The sequence below is a fragment of the Mauremys mutica genome, chromosome 9, assembly GCF_020497125.1.
Source record: "Mauremys mutica isolate MM-2020 ecotype Southern chromosome 9, ASM2049712v1, whole genome shotgun sequence".
Lineage (NCBI taxonomy): Eukaryota > Metazoa > Chordata > Testudines > Geoemydidae > Mauremys > Mauremys mutica.
In genome coordinates this window covers 89,722,604-89,743,683 of record NC_059080.1, presented here as the reverse complement: position 1 = coordinate 89,743,683, position 21,080 = coordinate 89,722,604, and the positions used below count along the sequence as shown (strand labels likewise).

The window sequence follows — 21,080 nt, the reverse complement described above, 5'->3', positions numbered from 1 at the left end:
GTAATTGCGGGCGATCAGTCTGCTCAGGGTAGTGCATGGACTACTCCCTACACATCCCCCTGTGGATGCAAATCTTCCTTCAGCGGGTGTGGGAGGAGGTGAGACAACGGCCCCTGTTGCATTAATTTAATGGAATATATGGGCCCAAAGAGTTTAAGGTATTAACATTACCCTAAAATTGTCCAACATTAAAGAGTGTTAAATGAGGTTCAGGGGTTGATATACAGATATGTTTTGTACCCTGGCAAACACCGTTAAACATCCATTAATCTTTTATTAAAGATATAGAAAAGAAGGAAAATAGTTAAAGCATTTGAAGGGTAAGTTACTAAGTAAGGCTTTCATTTTCATAACGTCCCTTTTTTCCTTTTTCCTTTAGCCAAGGGGAGTCTTTAGAAGGAAACCTCCCCCTGTCTGACCATCTCTCAGATGGTATTAAAGATGGTGGTAGCTTCCCTTTTGGAGAAAAGAGAAGAAGCTTGTTGAGATGGGCTGAAGCTGTCAGTGTTGCTGCTGCTGTTAAAGTCCAGTCCCAATTCCTAGAAGACAAAACAAGATAGGCACATACGCAAAAGGGGAAATAAAGAACGGCACAGATTTAAAAACTGCAGCTTCTGTCTCTGTGTGTTGAATTTAACTTGCAACTTCGCTGCTTTAAAAAAAAAACAAAAACAAAAAAAAACCAAAAATCCACCACAGGCACAATACATGGTCTTATCAGGTACTTTGAGACCTTGCAAACATGTGCCAGCGCCTGGCTGTTTAGGGCATTGCTTCTAGCTGCTTTTTTCTAGTCACAGGCTTTCAGCATGTTGCAAAATACACAGTCTTGGCTGGCTAAGCCAGACTCCTAAGAGACAGAAGGGAAAAGGAGAGAAATAGGAGAGAGAAGAAATAAGGCAGGAAAGGAAAAGGACGGTAGGGGGAAGGGGGCGACCAAGTCTCACATCCTAGATGGTGTTCAGGATTTATCAGGAGATGGTGGAGGTTGCAGTGTCTTCTGGGTCCCTTTTTCAGGCCTGGTCTGATCAGGACATTTCTCAGGATTAAGGGTCCCAGGAGATGGTGGGCATGGCAGACATGATGGTGAAGCTCACTTCTTCTCCTTCTCTCATCTTTCAGTCAGCCAGTGTCACAGTAACCAGCTTTTCTCCTCCACTGATTTTTTTTCTCTTCTTTTAAGGACCCCAAAAGGGAGTGATGGGCAGAATAGTTCTTCCTCTCTTTATTTTGTCCGCCAATTAGATCTAATTTCCCACACAGCAATTTGGGTTCATTGATTTCCAGCCTCACACTGTTTTGTTTATCAGGCATGATCTTATGATTTATGGCAGTCGGCCTTTTTGTTTGGACTAATTCAATCTGTCTCTTTATTGCACCTTTTCCTATCAATATTTGTTGTTACAGGTTATTGTGACTTTTTTTGAACTTTCACACACTGTTCAGAACTTAGCTCACAATTAGGGGAAAATTGTAGGCCCAATTATCGCAGCACCCCCTCCTCCAGAGTGACCTACTATTTAGCACAGCCCTGTGGGGGGCGGGAGGAGGCAGCATGTACACCCCTTGTGAACTGGGGAGGTCCAAACACAGAGAGACACATTCCCTACACAGAAGAATGTGCAGTCTAAGAAGACAGAGGATGAGCAGTGGAACCACAAGCAAAGTGATCAGTGTGATGGTAGGCACAAAGTTTGTTGGTGAACTTTTTATGAAGTTAAACCCTCTCTTCCCCCCATCATCCCTCCATCCTATCACCTATTTGACCCCAAACATCAATTCCCAGCCTTAATTCCAGTCTCCTTATGACCTGCCTCTGATCACTGGACTTCCTATCCCCACATAAATGAGTAGTTCACTCAACAGGTAAATAAAGTAAATAGACTAGAGGACAGTGAACAAATTGCTTGTAGGTGTCATGGTAGGCATCAAGAAAGATTAAATGAATAGAGGGCAGTGGCCTTCCATACCACCTCAAAGAAAGCATTCTATGTATTGTGCATCTCTGTTCAAGAAAACATGGGGTCATTTAAGAGAGGCAGACCACTAAGATTTTGAGGTTGGCATCAACGTCAGAGCACTGGGCATGGGGAGGGGATGTAAGTGATTTTTAGAGAGGGGAAGAATTATGCAGGAGGTCATAAAGAAACTTGTACTCGATTGCAAAAGTGATCAACACAAAGAAGTCCTTCCTGAGCACACTGATATTCCAGAGTTGATTCTGGAAATATCATCAGAAGCTGTAAGGTTTCTTCTTAAATTCATTATGTTACCCTGTGGCTGTATGCTGTGTGTTAATATGGGTGTTACTTTGCTGGATGATTGTCATCTGTCCTTGCCATCTGCAGTGTATTGAAGTGATTAGCAGAAAAGATCTGCCATGCATGTACAATTGTATAGGATTTTGCTGCTGCTTCTAGAATTGGATTTACATTGCATGCAGAGTAAGCTTCAGGCTGGTGACGGCTGAGGGCAGAACAGCGGTAATGTAGCCATTCCCCAGTGGGGAGAAGTACCCGCCTTTCTGGCGGGAGATGGATTGCTTCCATGGCAACCCTAAAAATGAGTGGGAAGGTAGATTTATAATCGGGGGTGGGGGGGGGAGAATTACAAACATGCAGCCTTCAGAATACCTACCCTTGGCAAGTACCTCAGAGTCCCTGCTTCTGTGCCCTGCCGTGCTGCTCTCTGCCACAGCTGGGAGGGACTGCACTCAGTCAGCCTTTCCGAAGATATAATGTCACTTACAGACAGATCAGCTGAGGGGTGGTTCTCCCAAGAATTATCCTAAATCAGGATAACTCCAACTGCAGCCAGGCTGTCAGTGAGCAGATACTCCAGGTACAGAGGTGCATGCGTCAGGAGAATCCTGCAAAAAATAGAAAAAGAAAGATTTTAAAACGTAACAATATGACCTGGAGCCATTTAATCTTTTCTTCTATTTTTCAGCATTTAAAATCTATAAGGGCCAGTTTTACTCTTGGCACTATTGGTGTAAATCCAGGGGAACTCTCACTGCATCCCATCAGTGCAGTTTAGATTTACACTGGTGTTCCTGACAGACAGGACTGGCTCTAACTTTTTTGCCACCCCAAGCAAAAAAAAAAAAAAGCACTGCCCTGCCGTAACACCCCCCCCCGCCCACCTGAGTGCTGTGCTGCCCGAAGCCCCGCCCCCCCAAGCACTGCACAAGCCCCCGCGCCCCCCCCCGAGCGCCACCCGGCAGAAACAAAAACAAACAAACAAAACCCTCCAGCGCTGCTCCGCCGAACCAAAAAAAAAAAAAAATCCCCGAGCGCCGCCCCGCCCCACGGTGCTGCCCCAAGCACGTGCTTGGTCGGCTGGTGCCTGGAGCCGGCCCTGCTGACAGTAGAATTTGGCCCATAGTGATGATCCAAATCCTGCTGTCATTTACATGCATGCAAACTCATCCACTCTTCTGGGAGGGGGCGGGGGGGTTTGCACATATGTGTACCTAAGAGCAGAACTGGTCTCATTCTGCAAACCATGTTTGCGGATCGCAGATCAGTTGCGGATACAGATTTTGTATCCATGCTGGGCTCTATCGTTCTGTTGAGTGTTCATTGGAGAATGTCTCTGCACAGCTGAAACCTTAACCAACTCAAATTGAATATTTAGAAGTTTGAGCTTAGCAGGAAAAGATTTAAAGTAACCTTTAATTCTGGTCAGTTCCTTCAGGGCCCACTTTCAGCGATAATCCACATGACCTGAGAGCAAAATACAAAAGGAGTGCTTGGAAAGAGGCTGTTATAAGGAGATTGGCATTGAACAGGACTGGTTAATGGAGTCTGGCTGAGAGGATAGACAGTGTGTCATAAGCAAGACTTTCTGCTGCTTTGTGGCTAAGTAAGCCTAAGCTAGTTAATTTCCAGTTCTGTTCAAAGCTATTTCTGCAGGAGCTATGTATGTATTGTAACTCTCAATCCTGTGGCTGTGACCACTCATTTCTCTTCCATTCTTGAAGTCCTGCTTAGTCCTGACAATAACCATTTTCAGCCTTCCTAAGTGACATGAATTACTTGTCTGGCCTCGTGCTGTTGGAAGGTGCTAACAGAATGTAGCCAGGCAAATTATTTATTTATGAAAGTCTGCAAGGGTGTTTATATTGTAGGCCACTGCCTTCAAAGGAAGGAGACTGGTGTGTCAGTGGCATGCATTTCTGTACTCTGTGGGCTAAAGCAACCAGACAGACATGTCATTGTGGTTGAGGGGCCTAAGCTTTAAAAGGAGCAGAGACAGAGAACTGTAGGTAGCGCTCTTTAATTTGCAGCCTGTTCTAGCTGGGATGCTTGTAGAGTCCATTAAAATCCACTTTTATCTATTCCGTTCAGCATGCTGAATGGGAACATTCCTTTCTACTGATTTTGTATTAAGCATCGATTAAAATATTCAAATGTTTTCTCATTTTCAGAAACAAGCAGCAGCTTTTCTGCTGAATTACCAGGTGAAGGTTATTGAATTTTTAATGCCCTGCTATTGGCTCCAGGTGTTGTTAACTGTGGTTGTAGTATAAAGAGTAATGATGCGTCCGACAGTAAAGAAGTGGGCCTTTATAAAAGAGCTATGAAAGCATAATGGTCCCTAAAAGGTTTATATTGGCTGGGGTCAACACACTGACCTGTGCTCAGTCCCATTCTGATTCCAAGCACAGAGCTGAGTATAGGTTTTGTACCCCCATATGCAAAGTAGCTTTATCCACCTTGCTCCCCACCTTTTGGTCAGTTCCGTCAACTCTCTCTACCCACAGCACGCACCTGGACAATTCCGGCTGTGGTAACACGCTCTGCCTCCAGCCCCACACAGATAATCACTACCAATTGTGTTTTGTGAGGCCTTCTGCAGCCTATCTACATAGACAGGAAACCAGGAAGTGGAACTAATATCAGTGCAGCTTGGCCCTTGTCGGGCAGGGCAGTTAGGAGATTTACTCTCTGAGGTGGCCTGCAGGCATTAGAGTCTGAGGGGACCATTGCCAGGGAGCCTGGGCCTATTGATTGAATGCAATCTGGGCAAGCCAAGCCACCACTTGCTTATCAACAGTGTTGAAGGTGCAAAGGCCTCCAGGAAGATGAGTCATTTTGCCGTCCTCAACAATGTGTGTCATGGTTTGTGGCTGCCCACATTGACATAGTGGACTGTGTCTAAAATGCCAAAGAAATTCTGCTGCAGCACAAATTCCACGTCCGCTATGAAACCGGTTGAGAAGGCTCCATTGCCTTTGTGGTAAATCAAACCCAGGTTGACATTGAGTGGGGTCCGAGACAAGATAATGATTTGTCACTTTCTCTGCGGACCAGGAAGCTTGCCACATGTCCTCTATCATAAATCCCTAAACTTATCCACAGCGGGCACTGGGAGGGCAGATGACCATGTGGTGGATTAAACATGTCTTCAGTTAACAATAGATGTGGCATATCATACAATTTCGTCACGAGCTTTGCTAAGCTTTCCTCTCTGTGAATGCTAGCTTTCCTCTCTGTGAATGCTAGCTGATCGAATTCGAGTCTGGGACTGAGCATTGGCTAGTAAGTTGGGGAGAGGGATTTCAGTAGCACTCTGTGTTGGCCTAGCTCTGCTGCCATGGAAGTTGATGGGCATTTTATCATTGTCACCAGTGGGAGCAAAGTTGGTACAACACTGAGCACTTTGGAAAATCTTACCTTTGGTGTGTAGTGCAGTGCTCGGCGAAGAGCTGGGACCTATGTGACCATGAAGGTAACTTAGGCCAGAACCCACCAATGCCCAAGGGCAGGTCATTGTCATGTTTCTATTCAGAGCTCCTAAATCCTAGCTTCCTGGTGTGAACTGAATACCAGAGAGATTCCACTTCAGAATCCAGGGTTAAACATGGCTTGGATTGATTGAACAGTTGGGACTCCATCAGTTGCCCTTGAGGGGAAGGGTGTGGTAAGAAAGAACTTGGTGTGAGGGACAGGAAAATCAGTGACAGGAAGGATAGCGAGTTGCTGCAGACAAATAATTCTGGAGGGACCCTCTCTGGAGTATTGATGTTCCTCAGGGAGGGTTCCAGATCAGTCTGCTGGATAATGGCTTCATGCACAAGTGTTAGTCATTTCTGAGCTCTGGACCTCAATTCAGAGCTAGCTGAATGTAATGCACAGTGGCGGTGGGGCCAGAGGGAGGGCTGGGAAATGTTTTTGGAGGCCACTTCTATATCAAGAGAGAAACGATTCATTCACAAGCTGTGAGGATTCATGAAGCAATACGTTCAGAGAATGCAGGCCACAATGGAGTAACAGCTGCTGTGCATTTACATGCCTTGCATGTAAAGATTGCTACTCTAGTCAAACATAAAAGGGAAAATAAATGCTAAATGAACGATATTAAAAATCCTTAATGATCAGCCGTGGAAATTAAATTTCAGAATGTGACCTTACCTCCATCCCATCCTGCTTATAATTTTAGTTACGAGTAATAAAAATTTAGTCAGCATTTCAGGTTTAGTATCTTCCCCCACCCCTCAATATCTCCAGCATTTAACAATCTTGGTAATGATACAAGCAGTTATTAGGCTAACTGCTCTATTAGTCTTGCATCTACAGGCAATATTGCACAGATTAGAAGGCACATGATGCAAGTACATTTGAAGATCTCCGAGCACTGTGCAAATATGAGGGAATGAATCCTGATAAACCTGATGGTATGTGACAGGATTGGTTATCACCATTTTATAGATGGGGAGGCTGAGACTCGGGAAGTCTGTTGAAGAGCTGGGGGTGGAACGCAGATCTTTTGATTCCTAGCCCATTGCTTTAGCCACAAAACTAGCCTTCCCTTTGAAATGGGCAGTTAGAAAACAGGGCAGAGACCGTGACTCCTGGAGACGATTACCAGCTTTTTGCCACTAACTTGTATGATGACCCCAAGCAAATCACTTAACCACTCCAAACCTCTGTTTTTGGATGTATAAAATGAAGGTATTGGCATTATGACACACATGGGGTGATACATAATGTCTGTAAATTGCTGTACATGTGCAAAACACTGTTATGGCTGGTCAGTGGAGAAGGTGAAGATAAAGCTCAATACAGCCCGTGGCCAACTTGACTGAATAATTTCTCCCAGCAAAGCTATATTTTTGCAGTACTTTGTGAATTTAAAACACAAACAGGCAATTCAGAATGTTATAGAAGAACAATTTCACTTCACATATTTTGTACATCTCCTTTTGTAGCAATTGCTTCGTTCTTTATCCCTTCAGTTCAAAGCCTTCACAAGAAATGCTGTTCTTTGAATCAGAGGTCCATTATCCTTCTACTGCAGGCTGAGATACATTGACAACGTTGTTCACTGGCTACTTCCCCTTCTCTTAGGGTACGTCCAGACTACCCGCCGTATTGGCGGGTAGCGATCGATGTATCGGGGATCGATATATCGCGTCTCATCTAGACGCGATATATCGATCCCCGAACGCACTCCCCGTCAACTCCGGAACTCCACCAGAGCAAGCGGCGGTAGTGGAGTCGACGGGGGAGCCGCGGACGTCGATCCCGCGCCGTGAGGACGGGAGGTAAGTCGGAATAAGATACTTTGACTTCAGCTACGGTATTGCCGTAGCTGAAGTTGCGTATCTTACATCGACACCCCCCCCCCCCAGTGTAGACCAGGCCTTAAAGAATTAATGGCACAGCTTATTCGAAATGTTTCACAGTTAACAACAAATGTTCATTGTTAAGCCCTGTTGGACCCCTGCCCAACTGTACCCATGTGCTACTGGTATTGCCAGTACTGTAATAATATCTGCGTTTGCTGGATAGTCTCTTACACACGTTATGGGATTGTACGTCTCTTAGTATTTTTGAAAAGCTGAGTTGGGCATTAAACTCTCCTGGGACTCTCATCTTTTTTTATTTCTAGGAGACTTCACAATTATTCCGGGCTTACACGAGGCACATGGCTACTTGATGTACTTATTGCTACAAAATCTTTGCCAGTTTTAAATCAAGGACACGAACGTAGGACTGAGTGAGCTGGCAGGACTACAGAGATGATCATTCAAATTAATGGATAAAGTGGATACTTGTAATGATGTTTGGTCCTTCTTTTTAATATTTTGTGACTGCAATATATAGTGCAATGGTACTTTCATTTTTCATTGCTTTCTAATTATGAGCAATATAAACATATAGGTACAATGTGCGTCTGTCAGTCCTGAGGGTGAAGACAAATGTACAGTGATTCCCAACCTTTTTTTCCTGCCTGGGACTCAAAATTCACCCTGTTTCTTGCCACAACTCACCCATTCTTTAGCCAGATGCAAAATTGTGGGTTTGGAGTCACAGTAGGAACTTGCAAATGGATTTATTTGGGAGGGGCTGGATTAATGTGCGGGGGCGGGGGTTGAGAAGGATGTTCTGGGATGCAAGTGTGAGATGATGGCACAGTAGTGTTAGAAGTTGGGGGTCTGAAAGGGGGTATAAATCGTCTCTTTCTCTCACACATCAACCACCCTCAACCTCCATGACAGCAGCATGCAATGCAATGAAACCCTCACGGTAAGTTTTATTTCTTGTATGTGTATATCAAATGCGTTATATTTAGCTACCGACCTATCTATCTAAAGATTTTCTATAGTCTTCATCACTATAGTATCCTAAGTGCTTATTTCACCCGATACACGTGCAGATACTGTACATGGGAATTGCAATATCCGTCAGTTAAGAGGGAAAAGAGAAAGGGAAGAACTTCTTTCTAGCCCAGAGTTGCATTATTCCATTTTATGGGGAGCAATTAGTAATCGATTATTTTGTTTTCTGGGTTGTGAAGCTGTTGACCAGGTCACAGTGTTCGGTGTTTTGATCCTTGTTCTTATCATTTAGCAGGGAAAGTTGCAATCTCTGTAGATGGGCTAATTACCTGTGCGGTCACATGACTGATTTAGCCAATCATAAATTCATTTCTTAAGTCCACTTTTATAATGTAAAAGTAACTTTTGTTTCTTAGGGACATGCAAAGAATGTATCAGCCTTCATCTGGAGCAGAACTGAGAAACAAATGATTCTAGAAGTTACCAAAACTAGATATGGAAAGGACGTACTAGGTCAAAATGGCCTTTCTTCCCGCTAGTACAGCATTGTTCCCAATGTTCTATTCCAGTGTCTTATCTGAACTGAGGATTATAATAGTGTTTGGTCTTTGTTTTATAACTCTGCCAATAGGATTGTCCCTTTAACTGAATCATCCAAGCAGTTGGGGGGCAGCTAACCCTTTTATTGTCTTTTTCCCCCCCTTTCTCTTTTCAGCTTTCAATTTTTAGTAAAGTGATGTCAATTGCTTTGAAAACATGAAATATTATCTAAGCCCTAAGTAATAAGCCAAATTATTTTAGCAAAATTAAAATCCTATTTAAGAAGTGCAAACCAATCTACAGACTGGGAAATTTTCTTTTGTGATCATTCATGTTATGTGGTGTTTTTATATATATATACACACACACACACACACACACACACACACACACACACACACACACACACACACACACACACACACACACACACACATATATATTGGGTCCAGTCCTGCATTCTTTATGTGCACAAAATTTCCCTGGAAAACAGTAGGAGTTTGGTGGGTGCATGGACTGCAGGATCAGACCCAGTGTGCTGGTCTTGTCTGTCTTATTTCATGACTGATCGGTTTTGGGTCTGGATGTCAATAAGATCCTCAGGTTTATGCCCTCTGTTTGGATTTTTATATTTACTGTTAAAACAAATTAAACAGGGGAAGAGTGGAAAAAATATGTCCAGTCTGATTTGAAACAGCTCTAGTGAACCACTCCCCTTGGCAGACTGTTCCACAGATTAACAAACTTCACCCATTAAGAAATGTTTTCTGATATGGAAGGAAGCAGAGAACAGCCCCCCAGCATAAAGGAGTGAAAACTTAAGTACATCATTAGAAATGGAATTATAAGAAGAGAATTTCTCCCAGGTTTAATGGTGTCTGCACATATTTATGGAAGATCTGTGTTCAAGAGACTGACTCTGGGGCACCTCTGTATATCCTATTTGCATTGATATGGAACTAGGCCCTGTAGTGAGAATATAGAATACATAGCAGTGGGATTGGCGACTTCAAGTTTTCTAAATTTTTTCCCCATTTTTTTCAGTAATAAAAGTTACTCCAGTTTCTTGTTCTGATGCCTCTTGAAGGAAAACAGGTTCCCAAGCAGTGCAAAAAATTCTTTTTAAACAAATAAACTCTTGGAACTTTAAAGAAAATAAACTCAAAATTATTCAATGATCACTTTCTGTTGCAGTGAAATTGCATCATAAATACCTTGCCAACTGCAATGTACTACATTTGGTTATTGCAACCCAGAGGATGCTTTCAAGTTTAATTACAACCATTGTTCTTTTGTTTCCTTTGCCAGCTGGTGATGGAGTTCTGTGGTGCTGGCTCTGTCACTGATCTGATCAAGAACACAAAAGGGAACACTTTGAAGGAGGAGTGGATTGCGTACATCTGCAGGGAGATTTTACGGGTATGTGTCCAAAGTGAGCTACTGTAGTTCTAAATGTCATTCACCAAATGCAATGTTAGAGGGTTGGCTTTTTACACTTAGAAAAGAGGTAAAGCTTGTGAGATGGCACTTGAGGCTGTATGGCTAATATGCTGGCATAAGCTAATGCTTCTTAGGTGCCTGTAGGTGTGAATGATTCATGTGCTTGTCTGATGCATAATAAATAACTGCCAGTTAATGCACCTTAGCTCTGTTAGTATCTCAACTTTTAACTCTATTTTTCCTTCAACAAAAATGTAATTCCCTTTAATAATAAATAAGTACAAAAATGTATTTAAGCTAGAATCCCATTTTCAATTAACAGAAAGGGAAGGCCTAATACAGTCTGCAGAAGGAGTCTGTGTTTTAAAAAGACATTTTATTCACTGCCAACTCAAATGGCACATTTTTATTTTTCAATTTGCCTGCTGTCACTGGCTTGAGTGAGGATGTTGGAACTTTTATACCCAGGGTTTGATTGGAATGGCTTATACTGGGGAGTGCCAGTGTTCCGTAGCAGTGCGTTCGTGCCTTCTGTAAATGATGCACTTCCATGTGATGCCCATGTCATTCAGGTATCCAGTCTACATGATCATAATAGTATGACCTTAACATCTATGAATGTAAGAAATAAGTTTTGTGTTTAAGTCCATCGTAAACATGATGTGGGAACTCCGTACTGAATAGATTTCAAGAAACAGCCACCATCTGAATGAGTGCCAAAAAACTGGCCGAGGAAGGCAGCGAGTGCTCAAACATGCACATGGAAGGTTATAAAATGCTCATGAAGTTCCAGTTGCTGTCCAGTGGTGACTAAGCATTTGTTTATTTACAATACATGCCACCATCCACACCATCCCCCGCAATTTGATGAGCAAAATAACAAGCATTGTAGCTAATCAGCTGTTGTAGTGACATTTCCTTCAGTCTCAGGAAACCACAGTCACACAGGCTTAGTTTAAATTTATGAACTGATAAGCCTGTTTTGCAAAATAGCCCTACCACTGAGTCTGAACCTAACCACTGGGTCATGATCCAGAGTCACCATCAGGTGTCAAGCCTCAACATTTGGCTACGCAATGCGTAGTTGCAGTGGGGCACACTTTTGGAATGTCCCTTGCATCCGTGCATAATGTCGCCTGTATCGTTGGCTCCAGCACCTCGTGTGGGTCATCTGCTTCTCACTGGGTCTTCCATGGCTCGGCCCTCCAACCAAGTCACAAAGTTCAAACCCTTTCTGGGGTAACTGAAAGGTCCAATTGAAAATCCAAACATCCGAATAATTCTTCTGTCCCCTTGGGGTACTGAAGTCTTCTACTTCCACTTACAAACCCTGTCTCAAGGCTCTCTCCCACAGGATCCTACTCTGTTTCCTGTGGGTCTCTTCCACCCATTGTAGGCCCTAACTCAGCCCCCTCTCCCCAGCTTCCAGGAGCCTTCGCTGCTCCCTGTGGGATTACCTCCATAGAACAGTCTTGCCTCCTCTTCAATCCCTGAGGCCTACCCTAGGCTCTTCCCAGCAAGAGGGAACTTCCTGCCTTCTCTCTCCTGAGTCTTCTCCCCTCAACAGAGCTCAGCGCTGTTTAAGTTGTCCTCTGCAGGTGGCGTCAGTCTCCATTACACCCAACTGGGATCACTAATTGCCCCTACGTTAACAGATCAGGGGTGAAGCTGAGAGGTAACTCCTAGGCCATGGGCCAGGTTGAGCCCAGCTTGCCTTGAAAAGCCAGCCAGCCTGTGACAGTGGTCTGCTCTTTCTATAGAGTTGAGGAGAGGAGAGTCATTGCATGACCTGTGACTCAAAGGGATTGGGGCGTGGGGATGAGGGAAGACCCTGAGCCAGAAAAGGGATTTTTCTCCATCCTTGTTGTACATACGCTTAAGAAGGCAAGAAGGAACCGTTGGGACACTTCTAGTTTTGTCTCTCCTCTCTCCCAACCAGAAGCACTTCTGAAAGGAATGGTACTGTGCCATCTTTTTCTTCCTTTCTTTATATTGTGGTAGTGCCATTGCGCTAGATGCTGTACAAATACAGAACAAAAAGACAGTCACTACCACAATCTAAGTAATCGCTTATAGTATCCCCAATCTTCTTTCAGGATCCTCCTATCCTTCATTCAGAAAACAGGTTTCCCTTTAATTATGGAAAAAAAACATGGTGGTGATAGTGCTTTTCATCCCATCTTTAAATAAACCCATAGGTTTAAAGTATGGGTTTGGGGATGGGCGGAAGGTCCAAAACCTCAGAGGAGTTTGAGAGATTGGTAATATTGAAAGATGCCATTCTCAAGTGTTTAACATTGTTACTCTTTTGTGCTTTGTAACACAATTCAAGACACAAAATACAAAGGCAAGCTGACTTGTTACATATTTATACACTGTACAGGAAAGGAAACTTCGGTCCATATACAATATATTTGTATTTAAAGTCTTCCAGGTATATTTTTAAAGATACAAGTATGCATTTATGTGGCTGGTGAAAAATCAACATAGTGTCTTGTTAGACAAATTTTCTAGCCTGCCCAAGGTGGCAGTCATTTTCTGTTAGGGAATACAGCTAATAGTAGTCCTTGTAGTTCGTTAGTTAATTAGCCATTAAAATAATTCCAGGCCTATAGAAGTAAATTATTCATAGGACATTTAGGTGCATTTCAAATTAATTCATTCTGATCATTGATAGTAAAGGGTGGCATGTAGAAGTATATGATCATATACTGAAAATGCTATATAACATTGCGAGTCATTAATGGTGCTTATCTTGTCACTATAATCAATGGGAACTCATAAATATTATTTAAGATTGAAGGTTTGATGTGATTTTATAACACCCAGGGCTTGAGCCTACATAGCTGAATGGAAGCTTTGCCATTTCCTTGGATGCACCATAGGATCAAACAGTTAGAGACTAAAACTGGAATAATTCAGTTAAGAATTGGAATGCATGAAGGCTTCTAGATCTCTGTAGTAGTCCCAAAGTAACAAGCATAAAATGACTAATAACTGCCAGCAGTGATAGCGGAAATTATTTTCTTTTTAAAAAATGAATATTTAATATGAAATGAAAACCAATACAAAATTAGTTTTTAAAGTAATCCATATTGTACCAGACTAGCAATATAGGTGGCTATTACTTTTAAACCTTGAAATAGCAAAACGCATGAAATAAAAATGCAGGTTGCACGAAGAAATTAATGAACTAATAAAAAGGCACAATGGAAAGCTAGTTTATCTCTAGCCTTCAAAAGAGACTTTTAATTTGAGCTATGTCTCTATTAGAGATATGTGCAACTTTTAGTATTTGTATTTTTAATAGAGGTTTTTAATGCATATGAATACTATTTATTGGGCCAATATAACGTGAGATCTGGTATTTCAGTTCCTGGTTGATAGAAATACAGAGAGAAGACCAACTTTTCTGTTTCAGCTACTCAAATGGCTCCCTAGGGCAAAAAAGCCCATGAAAAGACATTACTATAGATACTGAGGTATTCAGGTTAATATTGGTTCTTGAAGTAACTGAATGCTTGGTCCTAAATCCTTATCCAATTTACAGTTCTTTTCACTCACCATATAAAGCACTGACTTCCATGAACACAGTTAAGTGGGTATTTCTACTCATGCCATCCCAATGTGGAATGTAGGACATTTTGTACACATGACAAAGTGTTTTGAGGTGATTTAATTCCAACACAAATCTCCCATTTTTGGTGAATAATTAGTGTGCTGATGGCAAGGGGGAAATGGTACAAAATAATACTCTTTGAATTTGGTTTCTACTGACCTTGCTTATCCACTGAATTTTCTAGGGTTTGAGTCATCTACACCAGCATAAAGTAATTCATCGAGACATCAAGGGGCAGAATGTACTGCTGACAGAAAATGCAGAAGTTAAACTAGGTAAGAATGGTATAGAACTCGTGGCAAATATAAGGAAAGTGTGGTATGAGGTTGGCTGGGAAGATGGAATGAAACTGGTAGAGAGTGAGTAACTGACTTGCTTTCTTTGGGAATGGAGACAGAATAGGTATCTTCTGAGATTATAGTTTTGTGCTGGACTCATTAAAATGGACTTGGATTTGACTAAATACCATGCACTAAATTATGATCGGATGATAGCTGACATCCAAATGTAAAAAAATGTACATGCACTGACATTTGCTCAGTTCCACCATCACATTTTGACCTGTATGTGGATTTACACATTCATGATCATCTTTGCATATTGACCCTGTCTCTGCATGTTGAAAATTTGTTAATGTATAGTTCTACCCTGACCCTACTAGATGCCCCTGAGATTTAAATGGAAGATTCCATCTCAATTGCATGTTGGTGCACTGAACAATCAAAATCAGTCTTACACTGTGGTGGTCTTGTTGGTGCCGTGATCAATACACTTGAGAGAACCTCAGTCAGAGGAATTATTGTGCATTCTATTTCCAGTGTCACGGGTTCCATCACCGCCCAACACCCTCCCATGCCTCACAACACAACAGTGAAGAGGAAAATATAGGAGACAGTACACAATTAGTTCACAGAGAGCTTGAGGCTCAGCTGTCCAGCACCAGCATGTTAAAGCTGCACAAGGGGTACCTCAGGGATCTTACACAAGTGGAAGAATTGGGTGGAGAGTCTCATTCAGTCATGTCCCTTCCCTCCCTTTATACAAGGAAGGGTGGTTCCAGCTCAGGACACAGTCTGGCTCATCCAGCTTAACACTGGGGGAGGTTCCCCCTCCAAGGGGAAATTCTCCAGTCATTTTAAGTTACATGGTACAAAGTGAACTTTGAGAACCAGAGAATCTAGCCCAGAATATTTTACCATGGATTAGAAAGATATCACTTGTTGCTTCATTTTGCAGCTCCACATTTAACATTTCCCTATGATCCTTTATCCTTAGCCTTTAGTTCCCTATGCCTGTTGTATTTATGCCATTTCCAGGAAGAGTATTTCCAGAAAATGGAGCTTTTAAAAATATGTGAGTTTCCTTGACACACATGGAATAGGACAGAACAAAGGCCTCTTCTCCATTAGTACATGGAGTCATGATCTCTTCTTACTAAACTCTAGTAATGAGGAGCCTGAGCATTGTTCCCAACAATACAAAGAGATCAGATGGCCAAATTCATCCCTGCTAGGACTCCATTGAACTCAGAGGAGTTCAATCAGGGGTGACTTTGACCCAATACATCTTTTTTCTGAAGACTGAGAATAGTCAGTCTGTATGAACTTAACATGACTTTGATATTTTTCAGTTGGAACATATGAAGATGGAAAATAATATTCAGTTTTGTCTCTGCCTTACTTATGATCATATTGAATTTTTTTTATCCACAGTGGATTTCGGTGTCAGCGCTCAGCTCGACAGAACAGTGGGTAGAAGAAACACCTTCATTGGAACTCCTTATTGGATGGCTCCTGAAGTCATTGCATGTGATGAAAATCCTGATGCCACTTACGACTTCAAGGTACCCAATCAAGCATCTTCTTGTTTACTTATGTGTTGCTACAAATGTAATATTCATGAGGTCTAAAAAATACTTATTAAAGTGTCCGAGTTAGTCAAAGTATTAAAATGAGCAAAGAGACTCAGAAAGAATATATCTCGTTAGACTTTTTAAATCACCATTGTCACTGTTTGAAATTACAATTCTGATCATAAACATATGAAGAGGACACTTGATCTGATCTTAAATGTTATGTCCCAGTCATAAACATTATTAATATTCAGGATTTTGGCAAAGGATTTGGCAGCTTTTAAAATTTGTAAGTGCACAATGAAGTGCAGAAAAGTCCTCTCCTGCATTACGGCAGTCAGATTCCAAGACGTCAGTCTGTTATTAATGTGAATCCTTGTCGTGCTGTTTAAGCATTAAAGATTACTGCAAAAGGTCTTTCTCAGTACTGAATGAGGTATTAGGGGCTTCCTTTGAACTGTTGTGTTGTGCTGTTCAGTGCAGTGTATTTTAATATTATCCTGTCAAGAGAAGAAGAGTTGAAATAATATTTTCAAGTCTGCATGTCTGCCTGGCATTCACACAGAGGTCTTATGGTGGTTGCATGTTCAAAAATTTGTGGGACTGTCCTAGTTATCACTGATCTGTTATGTCCTGCTTGGCGTTCCAATTTTATTTGAAGCCTGATGACAACGTAACATCATCTCAGTGCCTATGACATTGTCATGAGGATGCAATGTTGCCATTGCCCAAGATCATGCCTCAAGTTAATGGCAGAAGCAGGAATAGAAGCCAGTTCAAACTAGAAATAGATGGAAGGTCAAATTGGGACTCCTGTACTCTACTCCTGACTTTAACTGTAGGCAAGTCACTTAGGCCCAAGTCTCCAAAAGTGTCCACTAATTCTGGGTGTTTCATTTTTTAATATCTAGCTTGGGGTGGTCAGAATCTGATTTTCAGAAGTGCTGGTCGTCTGGAGCTCCAGTGTATGCTCATCCCCTACGTGGCTCAAGCTAGGCTTCCAAAATGAAGAGACAGTGTTGAAAAAATAAGTTTAAACCTTGCTGTGCATTTGCCTATTCCACATCCCTTGAGGGCATTGTCAGAAATCATGTTTGGAAAGCACTGTTAGACCTTCTGAGGCAAGGACCTATAGAAGGCTAGCCGCATATTAGTGATACCACTTTCCCATGTGACGATGCAAACGCGCCACCGTTGTGACACAGCATCATGGCCTTGATTGACAATTATTTTTCCCACGGGGCAAATAAAATATATATGATGGAGGGCCCAAAAATGTCCCCAAAAAAATCTTGTACATTTTGTCTATTAAAATATGTCAGTCAGCAACTTAACAGATTGTTTCCTTGAGAGCAGCTGTCCAGCTTCAGATTTCATCCTGAGGGTTATTTAAATTGCTAATGATATGCACATGTGCAAATAGTTAACCCTCTTTGGTTAACCACTATGACATGCATCTGTTGAAGAGCTGGATGGTCTCTTTTATAGTAGGGATCATTTAGGGAACTTTTTTTATATGTAACCCATACTAACTACTATATGGTGTATCTCTGCTGCAAGCATTTTAGTTCAGATTCCAAAACTTTATGGGCAGTAGTAATGTTTCTTTAGTTAGTACATATAGTGTCTGCCAACTGGTTGACAAATACCTAAGCAGATTTAACCAATTAGCGGACACCCCAATCCTCTAGTTGGTTTTCCTTTATGTGTGTGTCTGCACAATACTGCTCCTGAGACATGAACTGAAATCTTCATGGTTCATAGGCCACGGCTCTACTGAGGGAACCAAGAAGGAGCATCCTCTTGCTAACTCAAAGAAGCAGTGGTGGCTTCATATATGTTGGCTCGGGGAAATGTAAATTATACTTCCCTGTGCCCCCGAGGGTATTCACTCCACAAGAGAGCCGGTGGTGCTGCCACCACCCTCCCCCAAGCATTTCCACTCTGGGGGATCAGCTTTACTCTTTGGCCAGTACTTCAAAGGAGTGTCCCAAAAAGAGGCTGCATGGAGGATTTGCTGAATTGGCATTTCCCCTGGCTTCACTGGCAGTGCTCCTTCCAGCAAGCACAGCTCCTCCATTGCAAATCCCCACCCAAGACAACGTTCTGGCTCATATACCCTGGGGGTTTCCATCCGCTGAATATATGCCCTTAGGCTAGTAAGCTTGTGGTTCACCTGTATGCCTAATTCCTCTTGAGATGCTCTCTGCTCTCTTGCTTGCTAGCACTAGATAGATTCCTTGCTGAGTTGCGTCTTCTAAATACAATTTGGAGATGTTTACAGCCCAAAAAGGAGTCAGTCACCGGAAAGAGCACTTGAAATTCCTTGATATTGTTAAAAATTCTGGCTTTATATCTTCATAGCCAGCATTTCTTTCCTCAGAAATCCCTGATGTTTTCCTCCTTCCAGAATAGCTAGGATACTTAATATGCAGTGGAAGTGTGAACAGGAGCTGGGATCAGAATTCCCCTATTGTCCTTGAGGATCAAATAGTCTTAGCAGACTAGCTGGTTTTGTCTCTGAAGCTGGCATTGGCTGTTTGTGGATATAAAACAAAAGGCTGATTGCTGCCGACATTCCAAACTGCAGGGTGTTTTCAGAGCTTATTGTAATCTGGCCGCCACTGGATCTGGCTCCAGTCTCAGGTTCACCTCACTACAGCTGATGCTCTAGCTTTGAAGTGAAGAGAGAAATGCAAATGACAAATTTTAAAAAGGATGCAAATCAGATCCTACAGATCCCAAATCAGTATAAAGCCAAATGGCTTGAGATAACAAATATAAAAGACTGGAATTAGTGGGTAAAAAAAGGAACCTCCACAGACTTAATCCTTTGGGGGGAAAAAGTGCTTCTGATCTCACTGTTTTCTTAGGCAAAGAGAGCTTGACTGTGTAATGTACAGAAGGATACAACAAATACCTCACAAAAATAAACCACACCACGAAAGGTGAATACAGAACCCACATTGTTGAGGTTTGTTTTTTTCCTAGAGGTTTCTTCTTTTTTGTTGACAGATATCTTGTCAATATGCTTAGAGTCAAAGGAAACAGAGATTGCTTCCTTTACTAAAATGAGATTATTGCAAATGTATTAGTGTACTTTCTCTTTGCCAGGTGGACTGCAAAGCTTTTCTAATTTTTTTTTAAAAAGTAAAAAATTCAAATCAGTATCAAATGTGTGTTTCCTGCTGTGTTTTTCCTTCCCTTTCAGACCCACAGAGGTGATAATCCCTTTCTATATCTAGTTAAAATTACTTGGCGTATTGTTTATAATCTTGGGCACTTGAATACCAGAAGGCCACTGAGAAATTGGAAGGAGTTCAGAGAAGAGCGATGATGATGATGAAGGGATTGTAAAAATTGACCCATGTGGAAAGACTGAGATAGCCAATGTGCACTGTATAGCTTGAGTGAACAACAACAAAGGAGGACATGATGGTTGACAGGAGAATTGAAAGAGTGGCCAGGGAGTTTTTAGGGCAGTATAGGGAATTGCAGTTAGGACAACTGGAATGAAATTCCATAAGGGGAAAATTTAGGCTGAACAGCAGGAGAAATGTCTTGCCACTGACAATGATTAGACTTCAGAATAGTCTCCAAGGGAGGTGGCAGTGATCTGCCAACTGTGAATCTGAAACTAGGCTGGGCAAAGCTCTAAGAATATCTCAGCATGTCCAGTGGTTGGAGTGTACGAGTAGGAGCCAGGACCTCTTAAGTTCTAAGCCTGGGCTTCTTTCTAACTCTTGTTAGATCGGTAGCTTAAATTCTCTTGGGCTAAATTCAACCCTGATGTCACTCCATGAAGCGGGTGGAGTTTCAGCACAGATTAATTCTTCCCATCTGAGGATAACAATACAGTACTTACCTGCAAGACAGATGGTGTGAGGATTAATGAGTTAATGGGCTTGATTCACCCCCTCTGGCACAGAAAGGTGTGAATTGTACCCTCCTGTGCCAGTAGAGGTGACTGCACCCAAGATGTCTCCAGGGCCAGGGAAGTTCAACCTTGCAACAGAGTTTATAAGAATCCTCCTGGTACAGACTGCCCAAGACTTGTGGTGAATCAGTCCATCTCTGAGTGCTGTGTGCCTCTTGTTGGCCAGCACTACCTACGTGGGGGAATGCAGAGGTTTCCTGTAGGTGCCCTCGTGGCTGAGGAATTGCAGGCACCTTGCTCTGCCACAGCTGCCCTCTGAGCATACTCTGCCACTGAGGCGGAATTGAGTCCAGTGTTTGCAAGGTGATTTGTGGCTATAAAGAGTTACATAAATAAGTATTATTGCTAATTACATACAGCGAGGATCAGTCCTGCACTGGCCCTTCGGGAAGGACTAGATGACCTAATAGGTCTCATCCGTCTCTAAGCTGTGTGGTTTTAGTAGCTAACATAGTATGAAGAGATCTGTTTATGTACTTGAAGTGTCAACTCTTGCAGAGAAAACACTGAATCCTCAACTCAGGACCCCAGGTCTTGGCATGTGATTAAGGACCCAATCTCACTCCCATTAGTCAGTGGGTCTCTGGGAGTAGGACTGGGTCCTAAATGCGTTCAAAAATTGGGCTGGGTGCTACCCTCGCTAACACATCTGCAATTCTCCGTGCTGCTGCTGTTTATTAAATTTCAGTAGCTCCTAAATGTGCCAGGTGCTTCCCAAACACACAGGAAGACACACTGCCTGCCCTGAAGACCTTACACTACAAAAAGCAAGAGAGAGGGCAGACAAAACACACATCTGATTAGATATAATATTCATTTTCTTTATATGATAAAAACATGGTTTCGGGAGGTTTGGTTTTGAAGGGGCGCTTGCTGGGGTTGAAATGGAGGCGGGGAAAGGTGGAGAGGGATTGCAGGAATGTGACAGGGGACTGGATAAATGGAGAGCAAAACTGAAGGGGAGGTAGAGATAGAGGAAGGCAGAGAGGAACGGCGAAAGCATAGTAGAAAGGGATCATGACTTCAATGGGAATAGCACCCTTGCATGCCAGGGCAGAATCAGGCCTATGATGTTTTAAAATGTAACTATTTGTGATTTTTAAGTCTATCCATATAAAGAGAA

The 21,080-nt window shown here is 42.4% G+C and overlaps 1 protein-coding gene and 1 long non-coding RNA gene across 14 annotated transcripts in view; one reads left to right on the top strand and one right to left on the bottom strand.

The window, feature by feature from the left end:
* The window catches only part of TNIK (TRAF2 and NCK interacting kinase), a 295,814-nt gene that overhangs the window by 178,286 nt on the left and 96,448 nt on the right, over positions 1-21,080 (top strand). For all 12 annotated transcript variants that reach the window (XM_045030275.1, XM_045030264.1, XM_045030265.1 and 9 more), the window contains 3 exons: positions 10,418-10,528; positions 14,353-14,443; positions 15,881-16,011. In XM_045030275.1, the coding sequence (XP_044886210.1) occupies positions 10,418-10,528; positions 14,353-14,443; positions 15,881-16,011 (333 nt within the window). The remainder of the gene's footprint in view (positions 1-10,417; positions 10,529-14,352; positions 14,444-15,880; positions 16,012-21,080) is intronic.
* LOC123377401 lies at positions 388-14,412 on the bottom strand. Of its 2 annotated transcripts, none has more exons than XR_006582199.1 (3): positions 14,328-14,412; positions 2,638-2,869; positions 388-539 (listed from the first exon to the last, which is right to left on the bottom strand). It is a non-coding gene; the product is annotated as an uncharacterized LOC123377401 (long non-coding RNA). The 2 variants fall into 2 exon arrangements; XR_006582200.1 differs by lacking the exon at positions 14,328-14,412 and adding an exon at positions 13,392-13,452.